The sequence below is a fragment of the Typopeltis vanoorti genome, chromosome 11, assembly GCF_054136105.1.
Source record: "Typopeltis vanoorti isolate ZY-2024b chromosome 11, IOZ_Tvanoo_1.0, whole genome shotgun sequence".
NCBI lineage: Eukaryota > Metazoa > Arthropoda > Arachnida > Uropygi > Thelyphonidae > Typopeltis > Typopeltis vanoorti.
The window spans coordinates 35,596,119-35,615,669 of record NC_143559.1 but is presented as its reverse complement, the minus strand read 5'-3'; the positions used below and the strand labels follow the sequence as shown (position 1 = coordinate 35,615,669).

The following is a 19,551-nucleotide window of genomic DNA, read 5'->3' as shown; positions in this document are numbered from 1 at the left end:
AATGCCCATTCTATTAATAAAAATTAATGTAATAAATTATTTTCCAAAAAAAAACAAAAACAAAAACTGTTTTCATTGTTATTTCTATTTTTATTATTTATTAACCTCTACTTGGAATGCTTCTCACACAATCTCCAAACAAGAGTACAACACCACTAATCATTTTATTGCACTTCTATTGATTTATTGGCATATATATCATTAAAACAATGGGGGGGGGGAGGAGTCTCGAGAAAGTCCATTTCTTCATTTTGAGTAGGATTTTACATAATTTTTTGGGCACTCTCTTTCTGTGTGTGTTATTTTTACTGTAACTTCCATGGAGTTCATGTGAAGCCCACTCAACCAGCTATGCATTTATCTTAATGAACTTTGAAATTATTCGCACACCTTACATTCACAATGCACTCCAGCATTGCATTCCACTCACCAACTCTCCACATAAAAAATCTTCTCCTCACACCCTTCCTCACCACTTTATATAACTTCCAGGGACAGCCTCTCGTTCTTCCTATCTGAACATCCACTCTTTTTATATTTATTAAACTGGTAGAATCCCTTAACTAACTTGAAGGTTTTTATATCTATATTAATGACATCCTGTTTTTTATATACAGTATCTGCTAAATAATAAAAATAAATATTAGATATGTAACCAGAAATTTTTGTCAGGTTGATGGATATCATCACTGAACTTTTATAATGCTTATTAGTTTTTGAATGCACAGTAATGCTTGCTGTTGAGTGCAGTAATGCTTCTTTGACATATCATTTTATGGGTCTTGAATAACTAAAGTAATCATGGCATGAAGTTGAATTGCTATTTTGCCATGTGTGAAAATAAGGAAAAGTATGTATACCTCACATTATATGTAAAAAATAAATAAATAAGAAGAAAAATTAGTATACCAGTTAAACATAGATATTGAGTCTAAAACCAAGTAAATCATCAAAATCAGAAACCTTTTTTTTTTTTAAAAAAAATAATAAAATAAATAAACTACAGCTTAGCCAATGTGATGCTGCTTGTTCCTTTCAGTCATGAAGGTGCAAAGCATTTTGGAAATGTCCACAAATATTGGAATCTCACAAATGGAAATAGCTCTATGAGAACACTTCTTCATATTCAACATGCTGCAGATTTTTTTTTATTTTTTATTTTTTTTATCAGCCAGGGCCTCCCCACTAATAACCTCTGTACTTTACTGGATGTAACTTCATCATCATCACATTCAATAATTACAAAGAGGAAATATAGAAGGTGAACCCATAAGATTGTCCATCCTCTATGCTTTTCAGTTGGTTCATCAGTTTTCCCTTTGGTTGTAAACTGTTCCATAGTAAATAGCCTATGCTCCTCAAATTCCCTGCCAATGCTGGAGTATCTCATAATTCTCTACTGTCACCCACTCTCTTCCTGCTGCACATAAATGACTTTCCCTCACTATTTTCAAATAATTTCTATAGGTTTGCTGATGACACTCAAATCCTGTCTATAGGTTTATGGATGACATCACTTTAGCTTGTTGCACAGTCCTTGAATCTTAGATCCATAATGCCTTAATCTTTACTCCTGCTTCAGTAGTGCAAGGACAATCTCAGGAACTTCATTGTTACCAAAACAGTCCTGTTTTATTGATTCTAAGTAGACCTGACTTCATTTTCCCTTTCTTGTAATAATACTAGATCCCCAAAATGGATTACATTACTCTTCTCAGAGTAACTTAAACTTGACACCCTCTACCTTCCTAGGATTAGGAAAACTTCTGCGATTATGAATCCCTGGTCTGTCCAACTTTGTAATACTGCTTATATTTGGGATGGTGTTCCAAAAATCTTCAGAATGCTTAATTTTGTTCAGAAGAAGGTAGTATACTGAATTGACACCTTTCTCATTGATTCACTCTAAGGACTCTATCACGTAGACATTCATTTTTTTCCCTTATGATGGGTATTTTTGTGGAACAGTGTTCTGCTGAACTATCAGTCCTCAATTTCTTCATGAGTAACTTCAGGTCAACATACATTTACTGTCCAGCTTCAGAACTACCAAACTATCTGCTCCTTCTCCTCATTGTCTTTCTTTGTAGATGGAGTTCATAGTGAATTTCATCAACAAAGTTATAAACCCATAGCACATTGGTATTAATACTACTATATAATCTGGAAACCATATTCTAGAGACCAGCAGTGGAACTTCAAGCTATTTTAGGCCTCCTGTAAATAAACAGAGTAGTGGTTTCACACTAAGCAGTGAAATTCCACATCCATAGTGTTATTTAAATCCACACTTGTTAATTGGAGAATAAGTGCTATCCACTAATCCAACCAGGTCAGCATTTCCTTCATTTGTCATCTCCAAAGAAACACATCAATTCCTTCTTTCCCTTAACCTGTTGCCCACTCATGTCACTTCTGTGCTATAGGTTGTACAAACTTTCACATGTGGGTTTGATATAATAAAAGAAAAAATGATTAAATAAATAGACGACAGTATAAAATAACAGCCTAACCTATAAAAACAAAAGAAGATTAACCCTCCTTACCACAAACACACAAATACCATAGATCGCAAAATCTATAATGGCATCAGTGCTATGTTGTGAGTGTGGTGAAAAAAAAGTATGGAAACCTTATTGATGTTTTTGTTGGAACTGCTAGAGGCTGTCATTTTCATATATTATATGAGAAAAGCTGGAGTTAGCCTTCCTCAGAAAAAGTTTATCATCAATGACCATGAGAAATAAATCACTGGAAATAGAAAAAAGGAAATTGTGTGAAATGAAATCATGAAAAATAGAATAAAGAAGGTGGGAAATATACAACAGAACAAAGGGTTGGCAGGAACTATACATAAAGCACACAAATTGACAACCTGAAAAAGTAAAAATGCAAACATTAATGGAAGACAAAAGAAAGGATGAGAAGAGTATGAAATTGTAAAAATAAAAATCTAGAATTAATGTTTAAATTTTGAAATGTTACATTAGTTTCAATTAATATCACTTATCTGAAATTATTATTGCAGTAACCTCCATGAAGTCAGTAAGCTAATCATGAGAAATCCACTTAACTGGCAACATATCTATCATTGTGAGTGTGTGTACACACATTCACAATGCATTCCACTCGCCAACTACTTCTTGTAAAAAATCTACTCCTCATGCCCTTCTTCATCTGTTACAAAGAGGAAGGGAATAGTAAAAGTTATGAAATTTATATGGGTACCAGCTCATGTGTTTTAAAGACTATAAGATAAAGAATTCTACATTTGTGATTTAGAGTTTTTGAGCTACGTTTTTGATTTTAATTGTAAAAACTTAAATTTTTAGTGTTCAAATATTTACATAGTTCATTATGAAGATTTTGGATGAGTGATATTTCAAACTTTCTAACCCTTCAAAATTTAAACATTAATTGTAGATTTTTATGATTTCCAGCTTTTCTAGTTCATGTCTCCTATTATTGTTTTCATTTGTACTTTCTCATATTGTCATTTGTATGACTTATATATGATTCCTGTCAATCCTGTGTGTTTTGTCATCAAAGAGTTCATGTAATTTTATTTTTTTATATTTCACAGAATTTCCTTTGTCTCTTGATTGTGGCATCATTTGGTAGTAAATTCAGGCCACTGCAGTGGAGGTTTCAGCATTTACTGTATGTAATAGTGAGCTTGAAATAGCATTTGATAGGATTTAGGCTAGAGCTTTTCCATAATTCATTAAAATGCAGCATCATTTCATCATATTGGTGTTCACTCTAGTGCATCTACTGCATATATGTGTGTGTATACATCCAGTGTGTGGGTCTCTTATAAACAGAAAAGGAAAATGAGCCTTTTGGTAGTCATGTAAGTAGTTTCTAGAAAGGAGACAGTTGCTAGGTTTTCTGTAGTCAAGTATTTTAGGATGTTGGATGTTCAAGTGTGCAAAAAAATGAAAAATGTATCTTGGTCATGAGACCATATGGCAAATGCATAATCTGCATAGCATAGCCAAATTGTTTTATGTGTAGTTGTGTTGATTTCCTAATTTTCTAGAAACTTCGTGGAGAAATTAGCTAGAGTGGAGGAGGGAGGGACATAGCAGTTTTGTTCAGCTCTTTGTATATTTTTTTTCTTCCATGAAAAATAACCCTTAAAAGTGGTGAATTTGAATAATTAAAATATTCAGAATGGAAATGTGGCTTGATAAGGTGAAGGGTTTATATCAGTGGTACATTGCTAAACAAAAAAGTAAGATCAAAGCTGACCATGATGTCCGAATCTTTCAGGTTAACATTTTTTATTCATTTTAAAGTGAATAGGATTTTTCACTCTGGAAGCAACACAAGATGAATAATGGTAATAATCAGTTGCAGAAAGGTGACTCGATAAGGACAGTGTGCAATATGGACAGAAATTGGCAAATCAGGCACAAAAAAAAAAAAAAAAATACTAGAGTTCTTTCAACATGTGACAAGCAAAGAAAGAATGATTATGGTAAGATAACATTAATGGATGAAAATGATAGATAACTGCTGCAGAGGACTTAGTTGAGGTATACAGTAAGCAAATCATCAAAGTATTTCATCCTCTCACTAGTGTTACACCATAAAAAGCTCAAGTGTAACAAAAATGAAAGAGTTTGAACTGCTGGTGAGTAAGCATAAGACATGAGGAAATAAGTAAACAATGTCAATAAGGCAACAGGACTTAGTGATGATATACCACCACGTGTTGTGTCTTAAGAAAATGTTTCAAGGAGTTAATGGCAGTTTGCATTATCAGCAAAACCTGAAATCTTCGGCTCATTAATGTACAAAATATCATTTTTGTATGTTTGCATTCTAGGAATTTGTCACACCACGGTATCATATCAGATGAAATTCCTGTGCTGTTGAATCCAAACCTAAATTGATGTCTGCATGCATTTATCATCCATAATTTTCTTTATTGTATTTGATAATTTGAAAATAATATTTTACTAAATTATAATTATTTTTTGTATTCATGTATTTAAAATATTGATTTTAATGTTTCAGAGTTCATTCAGGGAGTATCCCAGTTCAGTGTCAAAGGAGATAAAGAATCAAAATTGAGGTGTAAGTAAAATTATCTTACAGTATTTGAAATATTAAGTTTAAAAAAGCAAACAATTGAATTATAAGGATATAAACAAATTAATTATATATTAATATAATTTTTTGGTAAATTACTTTAATCAGGATTTATTTTAAAATACATGTTGCATTCAGGATTATTTGCAGTTCTTATAATATGTCCAATGAATAATTAGGAACTAGAACCTGTAAAGCATCTTAGATAAATGCATCAGCACAATAGTCATTACAGATTAAAATAAAATAAAAATTTAGGAAAGATATAACTGAAATTGATCATTGGTCTTCAGTGGTGTTGATCAGAATGAAAGAATACCTTGGGATATGGCTATTCCTTAGGATATTAAAAAAAAATTTTTTTTTTTTTTAAAAAAAGCCTATTTTCATAAATGATATTCAAGAATTTTGCTATCACAAAATGATTGCTTTTATTCCTTGGCTCATTTGCATATACCACTGACACCAGCACTGATTTGTATACAATAACCAGACTGTCACTTTTTTTTCATTTTTACTCTTCCTCATGAGAGGAGGACAACATGGCTAGGGTTAATGGAATAGTTATGCCTGCTTACTAAAGTGTATTGTGATGTAGCTTGTGTCCCAGTGTGTGTGTGTGCGTGCGTGCACACTCCTGATGATAACTTCAGTTCAAAATGTCAATTGTTATTTTACCTTAGTTTTAAGTAAAGTAATTGCCTCCAATACAAGAATTTGTCTCCATAATTTCTACACAATGAATGTGTAAATGGAACTTTATACAGGATGAAACATAGCTTATATTTGATTCTAAATCAATAGTTAGAATTGAAGGATATACAGTAAATGACTTGATGTTAAATCAGATGTGAGGCAGAGGCGTACACTATCTCTAGTGTTATTTATAATCATTAAATAAAGTGATAATAAATATAATATTTAAATAGGGATATTAAGCTTAGTTCTTTATTCTGTGTACAAAAGTTGATAATAAAGGAATTTGTTGCAAGTCTTTAAGAATGTTGCTCTGATTAAATAATTGCTATGACAAAATTGATATAAACACTCCTTGAGGGTACATGGCAGGAATTTGATGATGATGAAGTCAGCAATTAAAAGAACAAAACTGATAATAGGAAGGAAAATTGAAAACATCTACTGTTCTCTGATTGGACAACTTATACGTTTTGCTACCTTAGGCACAAATCTTAGTGAATGAAGTTCCAAAATTAAATATGAAACTGATTATCCATTAACTAAAGTTGGCATATTTGGGATCTAGTTGAATGAATTTATATGGAGAAAAGAGTCATAACACCAAATTATACTATGCAAAAAGTATACAAATAATTTTTGCTTGCATATCTCATTTAGGATAGAAATAACACAATTGATGAAACTTTGGAATCCACAGATATGACAGCTCCAAGGGAACTGAACATTTGGCATTACTGGTGAAATCATTAAAAATGAAGATTCCAGAAAAATCTTAACATTATTGCATAAGACCCCAAGAAAAACTGAGAATCAGGTCAGTTTATGCCATTCAGAATACTTTAAAAGATAAAAAGATGTGAGACCTGATTAAATCTGAGATGCTGATTACTGCACAAAAGTTGATAATAAGAAAAACTAATCATAAAATGAATGTTATTATTGAATACATATGTCCATGGAGTCTGAATATTCATCGTGAGAAACTCAAATGGTCTGTGCAATATCTGTTGTACCTCTCCTTGAATTCGTTGTCAGACAAAACACTCACGACAGACTCTAATAACCCATTCCACTCATTCACCACTCTCCAAGCAAAAAAAAAAAAAAAAAAGCTAGTCCTCATGCTCTTGTTAACACGTTAATCCCTTGTTCTTTCCCTCTAGCAAAATGCTGAAACATTTCCTCTGTATTAATCCTATAAAACCCTTTTTGTAACTTAAATGTTTCTATTACATCCTCTTTACCAGTTATCAACCAACTTTTGCAATTCATAAATCCTGAATCTATTGTCATGGAAAGCATTCCACAGCTCATTCATCATATTTGTCAGCCATTTCTGGATCCTCTCCACTACTCCCTCATCCTAAGTGACCAAACCTTAACAGTAAACCAGATATGGTGATATCAACACTTTATGAAGAGGAAAAATAACTTCTGTATCTCTGCTTGCTAGTATGTTCTTCAATAACCAAGCAATCCTCTGAGCTACTACTGTGATCACTTTAACAGTATGTCTTCTAACCTTCTGCTCTATCTACAAACACCTTCAAATTCGTAGTAGCTTCAACAGTTTTGTGAAGTACAGTTCCATCAGTGTCGTACACAGCTCATAATCTTTTCACCCCATAATGTATTACTTTACACTTTTCCACATTAAACTAATACCCATAATGTTTTGGCTATACTGTTAGCCTGTTTAAATCATTCTGCAAGCTCTTCTTTAACTATTACATTGTCTTATATTTGCATTTCATTTCATTACTATTACTACATTGCCTTAACTATTATATTACTCAGTTTTGGATCATCTGCAAATAACTGAATATTTCTCTTTAAATCATTTCCAATATCATTCATGTACAAATTAAACAATATTAGTCTTAGCACAAAGCTTTGCAGCATGCCATTAGTTATCTACGTTTTCTTGGATTTTGCTTCTTCATATGTACCACTGTTTGGTATCTCTCAATAAGCCACTTCATATCCATATCAACAGTTATTTTAGTATCCATCCTCGTGTGTTCCAGTTTGTGTAACATTGTGGTATCCTGTCAAGTATCTTTGCAAAATCTCATCATCATCATCAAATTCCTGCCATGTACCCTCAAGGGGTGTACAGGATGTGATAGTACTACATGAAAAATTTACATTATTACTAACTTCCTATCTACAATTTTCCTCCAAATTAGTCTGTTACTTGTCAAGACTCCAACATTATCAGATCTTATATTTCTATCATCTAAGGAACTTTGTACAGTATCAATTCACCTATATCTTGGTCTTACTCTGGGTCGTTTTCCTGCCACCTGGCCGAGAACACTTGTTTTGCTAATCTTTCCACACCCATTCTGTTTAATTGACCAGATCACCTTATATTAGCTATGCTAATACATTCCTAGATGCTGACAATGTCAAGTTCTTTCCTAATATCATCATTTTTAATATGATATTGCCATTGATGCAATATCATATTAAAAATCATATTAAAGTTCACGCCTCAAATCTTTCTCAGAACTCTCATATCTGCGGTCTCTAGTCTCTTTGGTCAAGTGTTTTACTTCTGACCCAGCTCTCAGATCCATAAGTTAAAATTGGTTTGAACACTGTCTCATATGCAGCTAATTTAGTATACCGACTAATTCCTCTCTTATTCCATATGAATTTATTCAATTGACTTCCTACCATACCAGCTTTGTTGATTCTATTCACTATTTCCATATTTAATTTACCATCTTCACTAAAAATTGTGCCTAAGTAGCTGAAATGTTTTACTTGTTCCACAGGTTCTCCGTTCACAACGCAGTTTACATTTTCAATGATTCTGACTATTTTCGTTGTCTTTGTCTTTTTATTGCTGACCATAATTATTACAACAGTTATTCAATTTAGTCAAGGATTCTTGCAGACTTGTAGCGGATTTATTTAGAAGTATAACATCGTACACATAAAGCAAAGAGCTGACATTAACATCTCTAATTTTGATATCATGTTTAATACCACTTTCCTTCATAACGTGATCCATAAAGATAATGAATAACAGAGGGAATAATGTACATCCTTGTCTCACACCAGATTTAACATTAAACAATCTTCCTGTACTTCTTTCAATTCTAACTGCTGACTTACAACTCAAATAAAGACTAAGTATTGCTTGATATAATGCCCCATTGACACCATATAACTGTAGCATATTGAATAGCTTCTCTCTCTTCTCTGTGCTATCACTGCTTGTTTCATTTAGCAATTTTTCGAAGTAATTACTCCATACTTCAAGGATATCTTTTTCTCCTGTTTTCATGTCACCTTTATCATTCCTTTTACAGCACTCTTTCCTCCATTTCTTCAACAACCTCCAGAATATCTTACCACCTTCTTGATATTTATTTTCTATGTTCTTGCCAAAGTCCTTCCATGACTTTTGTTTAGCTAGTTTTACACAGTGTTTAGCTTTCTTACGTTTGTCTCTGTATTCTCTAAGAGAAAAGCTGACTCATTTGCCAGGAACTTTTGATATGCTTTCTTCTTTTCCTTCACTGCCTCTTTAACTTCCTGTTAAAGAGGCAGTGAAGGAAATGAACTGATTTTTCTATCCTTGAAGACAACCTCACAACATGCCTCTCTGGCAGAATCAATCAGTGTTTTCTTCAAGGCTTGCCACTGAATCTCCAAGGTTTGGTTGTTGTTCTCAAACTCTTTCATTTTTTCTTGAATAATGTTTGTGTATTTTAGTCTACAGTTCACATCTGAGAGCTCCTCAACTTTAATTCTCTTTAAAACTTTCTTACATGTTCTTTTCGATATGAAATTCAATTTTATCCTGCTCAAGATTAAATAGTGATCAATTTCAAATCCTCTGTACACACTCTGGTGTCCTGCACAAGGGAAAAAACATCACTATCAACAATAACATAGTCAATGAGACTTTTCTTATTCTTTGCCTCTTCTCTCCATGTGAGTTTGTGCACATTTTTATATTGGAATGCATGATGTTAGTAATAACCAGTCCACGTCCTGAGCAGAAATCCAACAGGTATTTGCCATTATTATTTGCTTTGCTCTTTTCTCCAAATTTTCCCAAAATATTTTTGTATGTCTGACAATCATTTCTACTCTGCTATTTAGATCCTCAACAAGGACCAACTTTTCCTTTTTCGTTGTCAGTTGCTTTTTCTAAAGCATCAAAAAATTCCTCCACTTCTACCTTTTTAGAACCTTCTGTGGGACCATAGTCACAAATGTCTCATTATCCAGTACCCCATTCTCATATTTGCCCACATCACTCTACTTGAGACTGCCTGCCATTCAAGAAGATTAGCCTCGTATTTAGTGTTGAATACTATGGCTACTCCTTCTTTTCCTTGATTGTCATTGTCTGAATATAACATTTTGCATTTATTGCTCAGAATAATCTCACCAGTTTTTGTGTTTTTTGTTTCAGTCACCCCTGTTATGTCAATCTGGTACTTATCTAATTCCTCAGCTAGCTCCCTCCATTTCTTTGCCATTCAGGGCTTCTTATGTTGATAGTACTGATCTTTAACTGTGGTGATGTTGAGTTGGGGTATGTTTTCAGATTTGTTCCAGTAGCTGACTTTTCGCTGTTCGCCCTGGTTCCCTGGTGAAAACAACAGGGGGCCTTGTATAACCATGCGACGCCCCAGCCAACATGAAATTTTGTCATGTTGTACCATCATTTTGTATTTTGGTTTAAGTCAATAAGAATACAATTTGGCCGGCTAAATCCCAAATTGCCAGCCCATCCTCATTCGTTCAGTATCCAGGTAGATACCCAACAGGGTGCACCACGAGAAGGTGAGGATTGGACATTAGGTCAGAAGCCCCGGTCGGTTCTCCGTATTCCTTTAAAGGCTATGTGGAGGTCTCTTCTCAGTTATATAGCTTTGAACCTTAAACACCTCTTTGCAAAATCTAACAGTGTCATTTAGCCATTCCTTTTATCCAACTTTATTATAAAAATTAGTAAATTACTATAGAATTACCATGCTGCTTCTTTCCCTAACCCCCATAGAGCAGTTTATTATATCTATATTGAACAGATAACCCACAAATTAAAAACATAAAAATGAATTAAAGCTAAGTTAATAATAAGGCATTAATAAGTTAATATAAAACTAAAATAGTTAAACATTTGTTTTTGTATGTTGCGAGCAAAATGACTTCAAATGTTATTTTTATCTTTGATTACTGAAGTCTTGCTTAAATGTGAAATAAATTTATTAAAATTAGTTGTTAGAGGTTAATTGTAAGATTGTGTGAAATGTCAAAAGTTTTGTAATGTTAATGTTTTTTGTATCCAGACAAACATTTCGAAATTTTACAAAATGTTCAAAATGTAAATTTCTTTGCAAAGACACTTGCGAGAAAAGCAAACGTCACTGCTATATTATTGAAAACAATTATGCAAACTTATCTTTGTGCATAGCAGATTGAGAAGTGAAGATTTGTTATATTTTCATTTTCAAATTATAATCAAACTTTCCTGTACTATAAAAATAATTTTATTGTTTCATGTACAGCGTGGTAAACTGGAGGCGCACAATGGTGGAGTGTTAGTTGCCCATTTGCATTTCTAGAAGTGTAAAAAAAACTTATTGATTATTGCTAGGCATTCAGCTGTTCAAGAGTAGGAAAGGAACACAGGAGAAGAATAGTGAATTTCCTGTGTCTTCAGTATATGAAGATGGAACAGAAATTAGAAAATGTGTTAGAAATAAAAGGCTGAAACAAGAAGAAGATATCAATTTATAAAGATATAGGTAGTAACTCAGTCTTTTAATTAACTGAATTAAATCTATATTGGATTTAATTCAATTAAACCCGAAGTTTATTGCTTTCCATTTCATATGGAAATAAGCCTGGTGAAGTTTGTTTTATTTTGAATTTTTCTTGCTCTGATAAGTGATTTGAAACTGCTGATATGGTTTTAGTGATTCTTCAACAAAATATGCAAATACTTTCATATAGAAAGTAAAGTAGTTCTAAAGTGATGAAACTGTTAAGGTTTTTAGTAGTTTATTCAGTGGAGTGTATTGTTACTTTCATATAGAAAATCAAGTTATACAAATATCTTGGACAAAGATATGTTTTCTTCAGTGTTTTGTGATTTTAAGATGCAAGAAGAATTTCACTGACTTATGTCGCTGCCATATAGAGAGCGATTTTTATGTTAGTATTTTTCCTGTGTTAATTAATAAAAGTTTTTGTAGGAAGTAAGAAACTGAAATTTCAGAAGCCTTTTCCATATGGGATGATAATTGTTGGCTTATGAAAATTGAAGGGAAGCTCTGTAATTAGTGTTTTTTTTTTGTGCTGTTTGAAGTTGTGATATGAAGAATATAACAGCACTTGAGTAGTTAATTTATAATGATTTTATGTTGTATATATTTGTGTTTTTTTGTAAATTAAAGAGTTTTATTTAGTTACCAAGTGTTTGAAGACTTAGTCTCTTAATGAGTAAATGATGATTTGGTTAATTTAGAAGATAAGAACCACAAATAAAATGATGGCACAACATGACAGAATTTCATGCCAGGTGGGGCATTGCCCTGTTAAACAAGGTACCCATTGTTTTTGTCAGTGAACCAGGATGAACAGTGAAAAGTCGCTACTGGAACAAATCCCAAAACACACACCAACACAACATCATCATCAGGGTTCAAGATCGGTACTATCAACATGAGAAGCCTAATTGGCAAAGAAATGGAGCTGGCTGAGGAATTGGATAAGTGGCAGATTGACATAATACAGGTGACTGAAACAGAAAAGACAAAAACTGGTGAGATCATTCTAAGCAATAAATACAAAATGTTATATTCAGCCAATAACAATCAGGGAAAAGGAGTAGCTAAAGTATTCAACACTAAATACGAGACTAATCTTGAATGGCAGGCGGTATCAAGTAGAGTGATGTGGACAAATATCAGAATGGAGAACTGGACAATGAGACTTATTTGCCTATCATTTCACAGAAGGTTCTAAAGTAAAAGTGGAGGAATTTTTTTGAGGCTTTCGAGAAAGCAGCTGACACAGTGAAAAAAGAAAAGTTGGTCCCTGTTGGGGATCTAAATACCAGAATAGGAAATGATTGTCAGACATACAAAAATATTTTAGAAAAATTTTGAGAAAAGAGCAAAGCTAATAATAATGGCAAATGCCTGTTGGATTTCTGCGCAGGACATGGACTGGTTATTACTAACACAATGTTCTAACATAAAAATGTGCACACATGGAGAGAAGAGGCAAGGAATAAGAAAAGTCTCATTGATTATGTTATTGTTGATAGTGATGTTTTGTCACTGGTGCAGGACACCAGAGTGTACAGAGGATTTGAAATCGATCACTATTTAGTCTTGAGCAGGATAAAATTGAATTTCATATTGAAAGAAAGTTTGAAAGCGAATAAAAGTTGAGCAGCTGTCAGATGTGAACTGTAGACTAAAATACACAAACATTATTCAAGAAAAAATGGAAGAGTTTGAGAACAGTAACCAAACCTTGGAGATCTATTGGCAAGCCTGGAAGAAAACATTGATTGATTCAGTCAGAGGCGTGTGGTGAGGTTGTTGCAAGGATAGAAAAATCAGAACTCCATGGTGGACACAGGAAGTTAAAGAGGCAGTGAAGGAAAAGAAGAAAGCATAGTTCCTGGCAAATAAGTCAGCTTGTTCTCTTAGAGAATACAGAGACAAATGTAAGAAAGCAAAACAGTGTGTAAAACTAAACTAAACAAAAGTCATGGGAGGACTTTGGCAAGAACATAGAAAATAAATATCAAGAAGGTGGCAAGATATTCTGGAGGTTGTTGAAGAAGCTTAGAAATGGAGGAAAGAGTGCTGTAAAAGCAGTTAGAGATGATAAAGGTTACATGAAAATGGGAGAAAAAGATATCCTTGAAGTATGGGGTAATTACTTTGAAACAAGCAGTGAGAGCACAGTGGTTAAAAAAACTCTCAAAAGGCATCCAATCAGGAATACATGTCCATTCAGATTCAGTTTTATTTCCCTTTTTATATATGGGTACTGTGAGAGCTCTATTGCAACAACCTTGAATTCGTCCCTCTGAACTGTGCAAGCCACGTAAGACTTTTATACCTCCATACTTTAGCATTTCTGGTTGAATATTGTCTACTCCAGCTGCCTTTCCACATTTCAGGCTTTTGATAGAAAAAGCTATCAAAGGTTTAAATGTGGAAAGGCAGCAGGAGTAGATGATATTCGACCAGAAATACTGAAGTATGGAGGTATAAAAGTCTTACAGTGGCTGCACTGCATAGTTCAGACATTGGGACGAATTCCCGATGATTTTAGTAGAGCTCTCATAGTACCCATATATAAAAATGGAAATAAAACTGAATCTGAGAATTACAGAGGTATTCCCCTGCTGAGTGTTCCTGGGAAGATTTATGCAAGTATTATTGAGAAACTGTTGAAAAGAATTGTGGAAGGCAAGCTTGGTTCAGACGAAATAGAGGCTATCAGGATCCTGTTTTCACTTTATGACAAATAGTTGAGAAATTGTGGGAATATAACAAAGATCTGTATTTAAGTTTTGTAGACCTGCAAAAGGCATATGACAAGACTAAACAATTTGATCAAAATATATTTTCTTAACTGCTTATATTTTGCTAAACTTCAAATCAGCATCATCAGAGCACAACACAGTTAGTATATGCAACAGTGAGTAAGTGAAAAATAGTTGTAACAGACAAAAGATCTAAAGTCCTATTTTGGCACCCTCGAATGTTAAGTTTACTAACGGTGTTGTTTTCTGATGAACAAATTTTTGGCAAATTAATGCAATGTGTTTGTTTAGGTTAAGCAAATTCTTCAAAGCCATGACTTACTCAAAAAAATAATCTTAAGGATCTATAATGGCTTCTAAATAGCAAATTCATTTTCTTCCATCTAATCCTTCATGAAGGGGTATCCAACGTGTGGTTTGCTAGTCCTGACTTGTAATAATAATAGTAGCAAATATATTTTTTATTTTCTTTCAGGCAGATGTTAACTGATCTTACTGTTTGCCCATAGTAGGCCAAATCACAGTTACAGGGAACTTCATACACTCTAGGGTGTGCTAGAGGGTGAAGTTTATCCTTAGGTGAGCAGATCAGAGTTGTTAGTTTAACATGAGGTTTGAATATGGTGTGAAGGCCATGTCTGTTTGTTTTTATGACATTAGAGGGTGCCAAAATAGGAGTTTATCTTTTGTCTGTTACAATTCTATTGTTTCACTTACTCACTGTCGCGTATACTAATCGTGTTGTGCTCTGGTGATACTGATTTGAAATTCAGTGAAATATAAGCATTTAATGAAAAACATTCATTTAATGATGTTTTGATGAACAACATCTTTCCATCAAATTATTTGGTGTTGTTAATACTGTTAAAAATAAGTCATGAATAACCATCAACTCCTAAGTTTATCTGTTAGGCATATGACAAGGTTCCAAGAGAAAAGCTATTCAAAATGCTACAGTTACATAGTGTCAGTTTGGAATTATATCAAGTAGTATAATTTTTTTTTTTATTATAAGCAGTATAATCATTTTTATTTGAATTGTAAGGCATAAATTTAGGATTGAAAGAAGTACAGGAAGATGGTTGGATGTTAAATCTGGTGTCAGACAAGAATGTGCATTATCCCCTCTGTTATCAATTATTCATATGTATTACATTATGAAGGAAAGCAGTATTAAACCTGATATCAAAATTGGAGGTGTTAATCTCAGCTCTTTACTTTATGCAGATGATGTTATACTTCTAAATAAATCCGGTACAAGTCTACAAGATACCCTGGCTAAATTGAATAACTGTTGTAATAAATTTGGTATGAAGGTCAGCAATAACAAGACAATGAAAATAGGCAGAAACATTGAAAATGTCAAATGCATCATGAATGGAGAACCTATAGAACATTAGGCACAATTTTTAGTGAAGATGGCAAATTAAATATGGAAATAGACAACAGAATTAACAAAGCTGGTATGGTAGGAAGCCAACCGAATAAATTTATATGGAATAAGAGAGAAATTAATCAAAACACTAAATTAGCTGTATACAAGACAGTGTTCAAACCGATTTTAACTTATGGATCTGAGAGCTCTGTTAGAAATGAAACACTTGACCAAAGACTAGAGACCATAGATATGAGAGTCCTGAGAAAGATTCGGGGCATGAACAGATGGCATCAATGGCAATATCATATTAAAAACAAGGATATTGCAAAAGAACTTGACATTGTTAGCAAAGCTAATCTCAGGTGGTATGGTTACTTCAGCAGAATAGAAGAGGAAAGATTAGCAAAAAGAAGTGTTCTCTGCCAGGTTGCCAGGAAAAAGACCCAGAGGAAGACCAAGATATAGGTGGATTGATACAGTAAAAAGTGCCTTAGAAGACAGAAATATAAGATCTGATAATGTTGGAGTCGCTTCAAGCTTGTCATAATCACCTTCCCTATTGTTTCCATTGTATATTCTTTTCATAACTGAAAAGTTCATGTTTCTCAACCTCCCAGTTTAAGACCAAATTATCACTATCTTGATCAGATATAATGTGGCAAACATGGTTATGGACAGATCTGATCCTATTAAACCAAATCTAACACTCTCAAAGTGTAAGTCTCCTCCATCACATGCTGTTTCAAGTGATTATCTCTTAGCAGGTGATATTTAAATAATTATAATCATGATAAAAACTCGTATAACATATTTTATTAGTGTAGAATTTTTGCTTAAGTATCACAGGCATCTTTGATACAAGAGCACATAAAGGCAATTGAACATTAACAGACAATTCTAAAAAAAAAAAAAAAAAAGTTCCAACAAAGTAGCTAATGTAAGTTAACTAAGGAGATCAGTAAATTTCCTAACTTACTTAAAAGTTGTTCAAAGTGTTCCGTGAAGAAGTTGGCAATAGGAGAAATAGGATTGCCCATTGCTGTTCCTTTTGATTTGTTGATATATAACATCTTTTTAAAAGAAAAATAACCAGAATGTATTACAAATTCAAATAGTAGAACAATATCGAAGGAAATTCTTGCTGTTATAATTCAATGCTATCAGATAAAGGCGCATTAGCAAATAAGGAAACATCTAAACAAATAATATCTGTAGTGTCCAAATGAAGATCTGAAATTTTATTTTTATCCAAAGTATTTTTTATATAAGTAGCAGTTCTTCTAGTTCTATGAAGAAGTAAGTAAATTAGATAAGAATTTAGAAATTTTATAAGTGGGATATCCTATACCTCTTCATGGAACACTTTGAACAACATATATATGACATTTCACCTAGATGTACTCATTGGTATAGATATGTGGATGATATTTTTGTTATCTGGAATGGCTTTTCCTTTGAGATACAACAGTTTCTTTCCAAATTAAATGCACTTCATGATCCAATTCACTCCAGAAGAAGTAAATAATCAGTTAGCCTTTTTAGGTCTTTTAATTTGTTGTCAACCAGATGGTATCCTACATATCTACTTTTCAGAAGAAGACTCGTACAGGCCATTATATTCATGCTGAATCTCATTACATCCCAGTAAAAAGGCTGGAACTATTAAAACATTGGTTCATCAGACCCAGTCCTTACGTTCTTTAAATGAACTGTTACAGAAAGAATTACGACATATTAATTCCACCTTTTTATCTAATGGTTTTAAGCATTCTTTCATCAAAAGAGCTCTTAACAGTTATTTGAGCTCTTTTCAAATACAGAAGAAATAATTCTTAATCCTATCCCTTATGTGCAAAGTATTAGTGAATGCATAGCAAAAGCTTTAAAACTCTGAATATTTTTGTTGCCTTTCGCTCCATCAGAAAAATCTCCACCTTTCTCGCTTCTCCTACGGACAAGCTTCCACATCTCAATTATCCAGGCATCTACCAGATTCCGTGCTCTTGTGGATTATCTTATTTCAGACAAAAAGGAAGATCCACTTTTATTTGACTAGAAGAACATAAGTCGTATATTCAATACCTTGAGCCTGAACAGTGTGGACTTGTGGAGCATTTTATCAACACTAGTCAGAGTTCATTGGAACAAGACAAGAGTTTGGAACAGATGTGGGAGATAGTACTTCCAAACAGAAGAGTTTGGAACAGATGTGGGAGATAGCACTTTTTAAATCAGCTAATCTTTCCTGACTTTATTTTGTCTAAATATGTTTTTTTTAAATAAGGAAATGTACTGACCTTTTTAGTTATCTTACATTAGCTACTTAGATGGTGCTTTTTTAGAATTGTCTGTTCATGTTCAATTGCCTTTATGTGTTATTGTACTGAAGATGCCTATGAAACTTAGGCAAAAATTCTATTCTAATAAAATATATTATGTGAGTTTTTATCTGGTATTATAATTATTTAAATATGCCTACTCACAATATTTCATTATTGAAACAAGATGAGAAATATTACAATATCTCAATTATTATAATATAAAAATTTTAATTATAATTATTATAATATAAAATATTACAATATCTGAATGAACTATTTCATAAAAAATAGTTTGTATAATATAAAATCAATAAAATAGCAGACAGCAGAAGAACAGAATAGAATAATCATAATTGAGTGATAAATAGTAAAATCATAAAGATCACTGACTGTAATCCAAAAGGCACAAGAAAAATAGAATGACCTGAGAAGAAATAGAAACACACATAAAAATTAAAATTTCCAAGCTGCAACATACTTCCCATTCTAATATACAAAAGAAAGTTAAATGGATTTTTTTTTTCATATAGGATGTTTTCCTTTGTATCAGTTTACACCATATCTCTTCTAGGTATATCTTTCAAGTTAAACTGAACATATTCAAGGTTAAGAGAATAAATCAGGTAGGGTTTAGATTCGTTACTAATGTCATTAAGCAGGAGCTAAAAAAAAAAAAAAAAAAAGCATGTGATATATAAGGAGAAAGGGGTTCTGCAAGATCACAAGCAACACAAGACTCAGGAAAGAAAAGTGACCAACATAGTACGGAAGGCAAAATGAGATTATTATTATGTAACATCTCCAGGGAGGACACCTACTCTACAACTGTCTCCACCCTCAATCCACCAACTACAACAAACCACGACTATGCCATTGCCGTCTACCACCACCACTAGTATTTTCACAGACAATCGCAAACACACATCTCCACTTGGCCAACCAGGCCAGCTTATGAGAAGAATTACTTACAAATAAAAGGAAAACACCCGAAACTAAGCTACAAATGTATCTGATGCCCAGATTTATATCCCAATATATCACAAACATCTTTTATAAATTAACTGAATCACCATTTACTTGTTAAGAGACTGTTTTTCAAACACTTTCAATAACCAAATAAAAATTTAATTCACAAAAATAAAATAAAATAAAATAAAAATATACACACACACATACCCACACACAATTTATTAGTATAACTTAACTATGTAAGTGCTGGTATTCTTCATATCAATATCACAGCATAAACACGAATTACAGAGCTTCCCTTCAATTTTCATAAGCCCAACAATTATCATCCTATATGGACAAAGCATCTTCAATTTCAGTTTCTTATTTCCTACAGAAACTTTTATTCCTTTTTGAATTCACAGGAAAGAGACACAAAAATTGCTCTCTGCTCTGCTGTTATTACATAAGATTTTGTCTTAAGTGAATTATTACACATTGAATTATCTACACTTCAAGAATGGCAATCGTTTGAAGAAAAAAGTGACATTCTTGTCTCATCT

General features: G+C 32.9%; 1 protein-coding gene across 1 annotated transcript in view; it reads left to right on the top strand.

The window, feature by feature from the left end:
* The window catches only part of LOC150101440 (calcineurin subunit B type 2), a 76,371-nt gene that overhangs the window by 32,913 nt on the left and 23,907 nt on the right, over positions 1–19,551 (top strand). Inside the window, exon 4 of the mRNA XM_090400973.1 lies at positions 5,026–5,085. Within this exon, the coding sequence (XP_090257099.1) occupies positions 5,026–5,085 (60 nt within the window). The remainder of the gene's footprint in view (positions 1–5,025; positions 5,086–19,551) is intronic.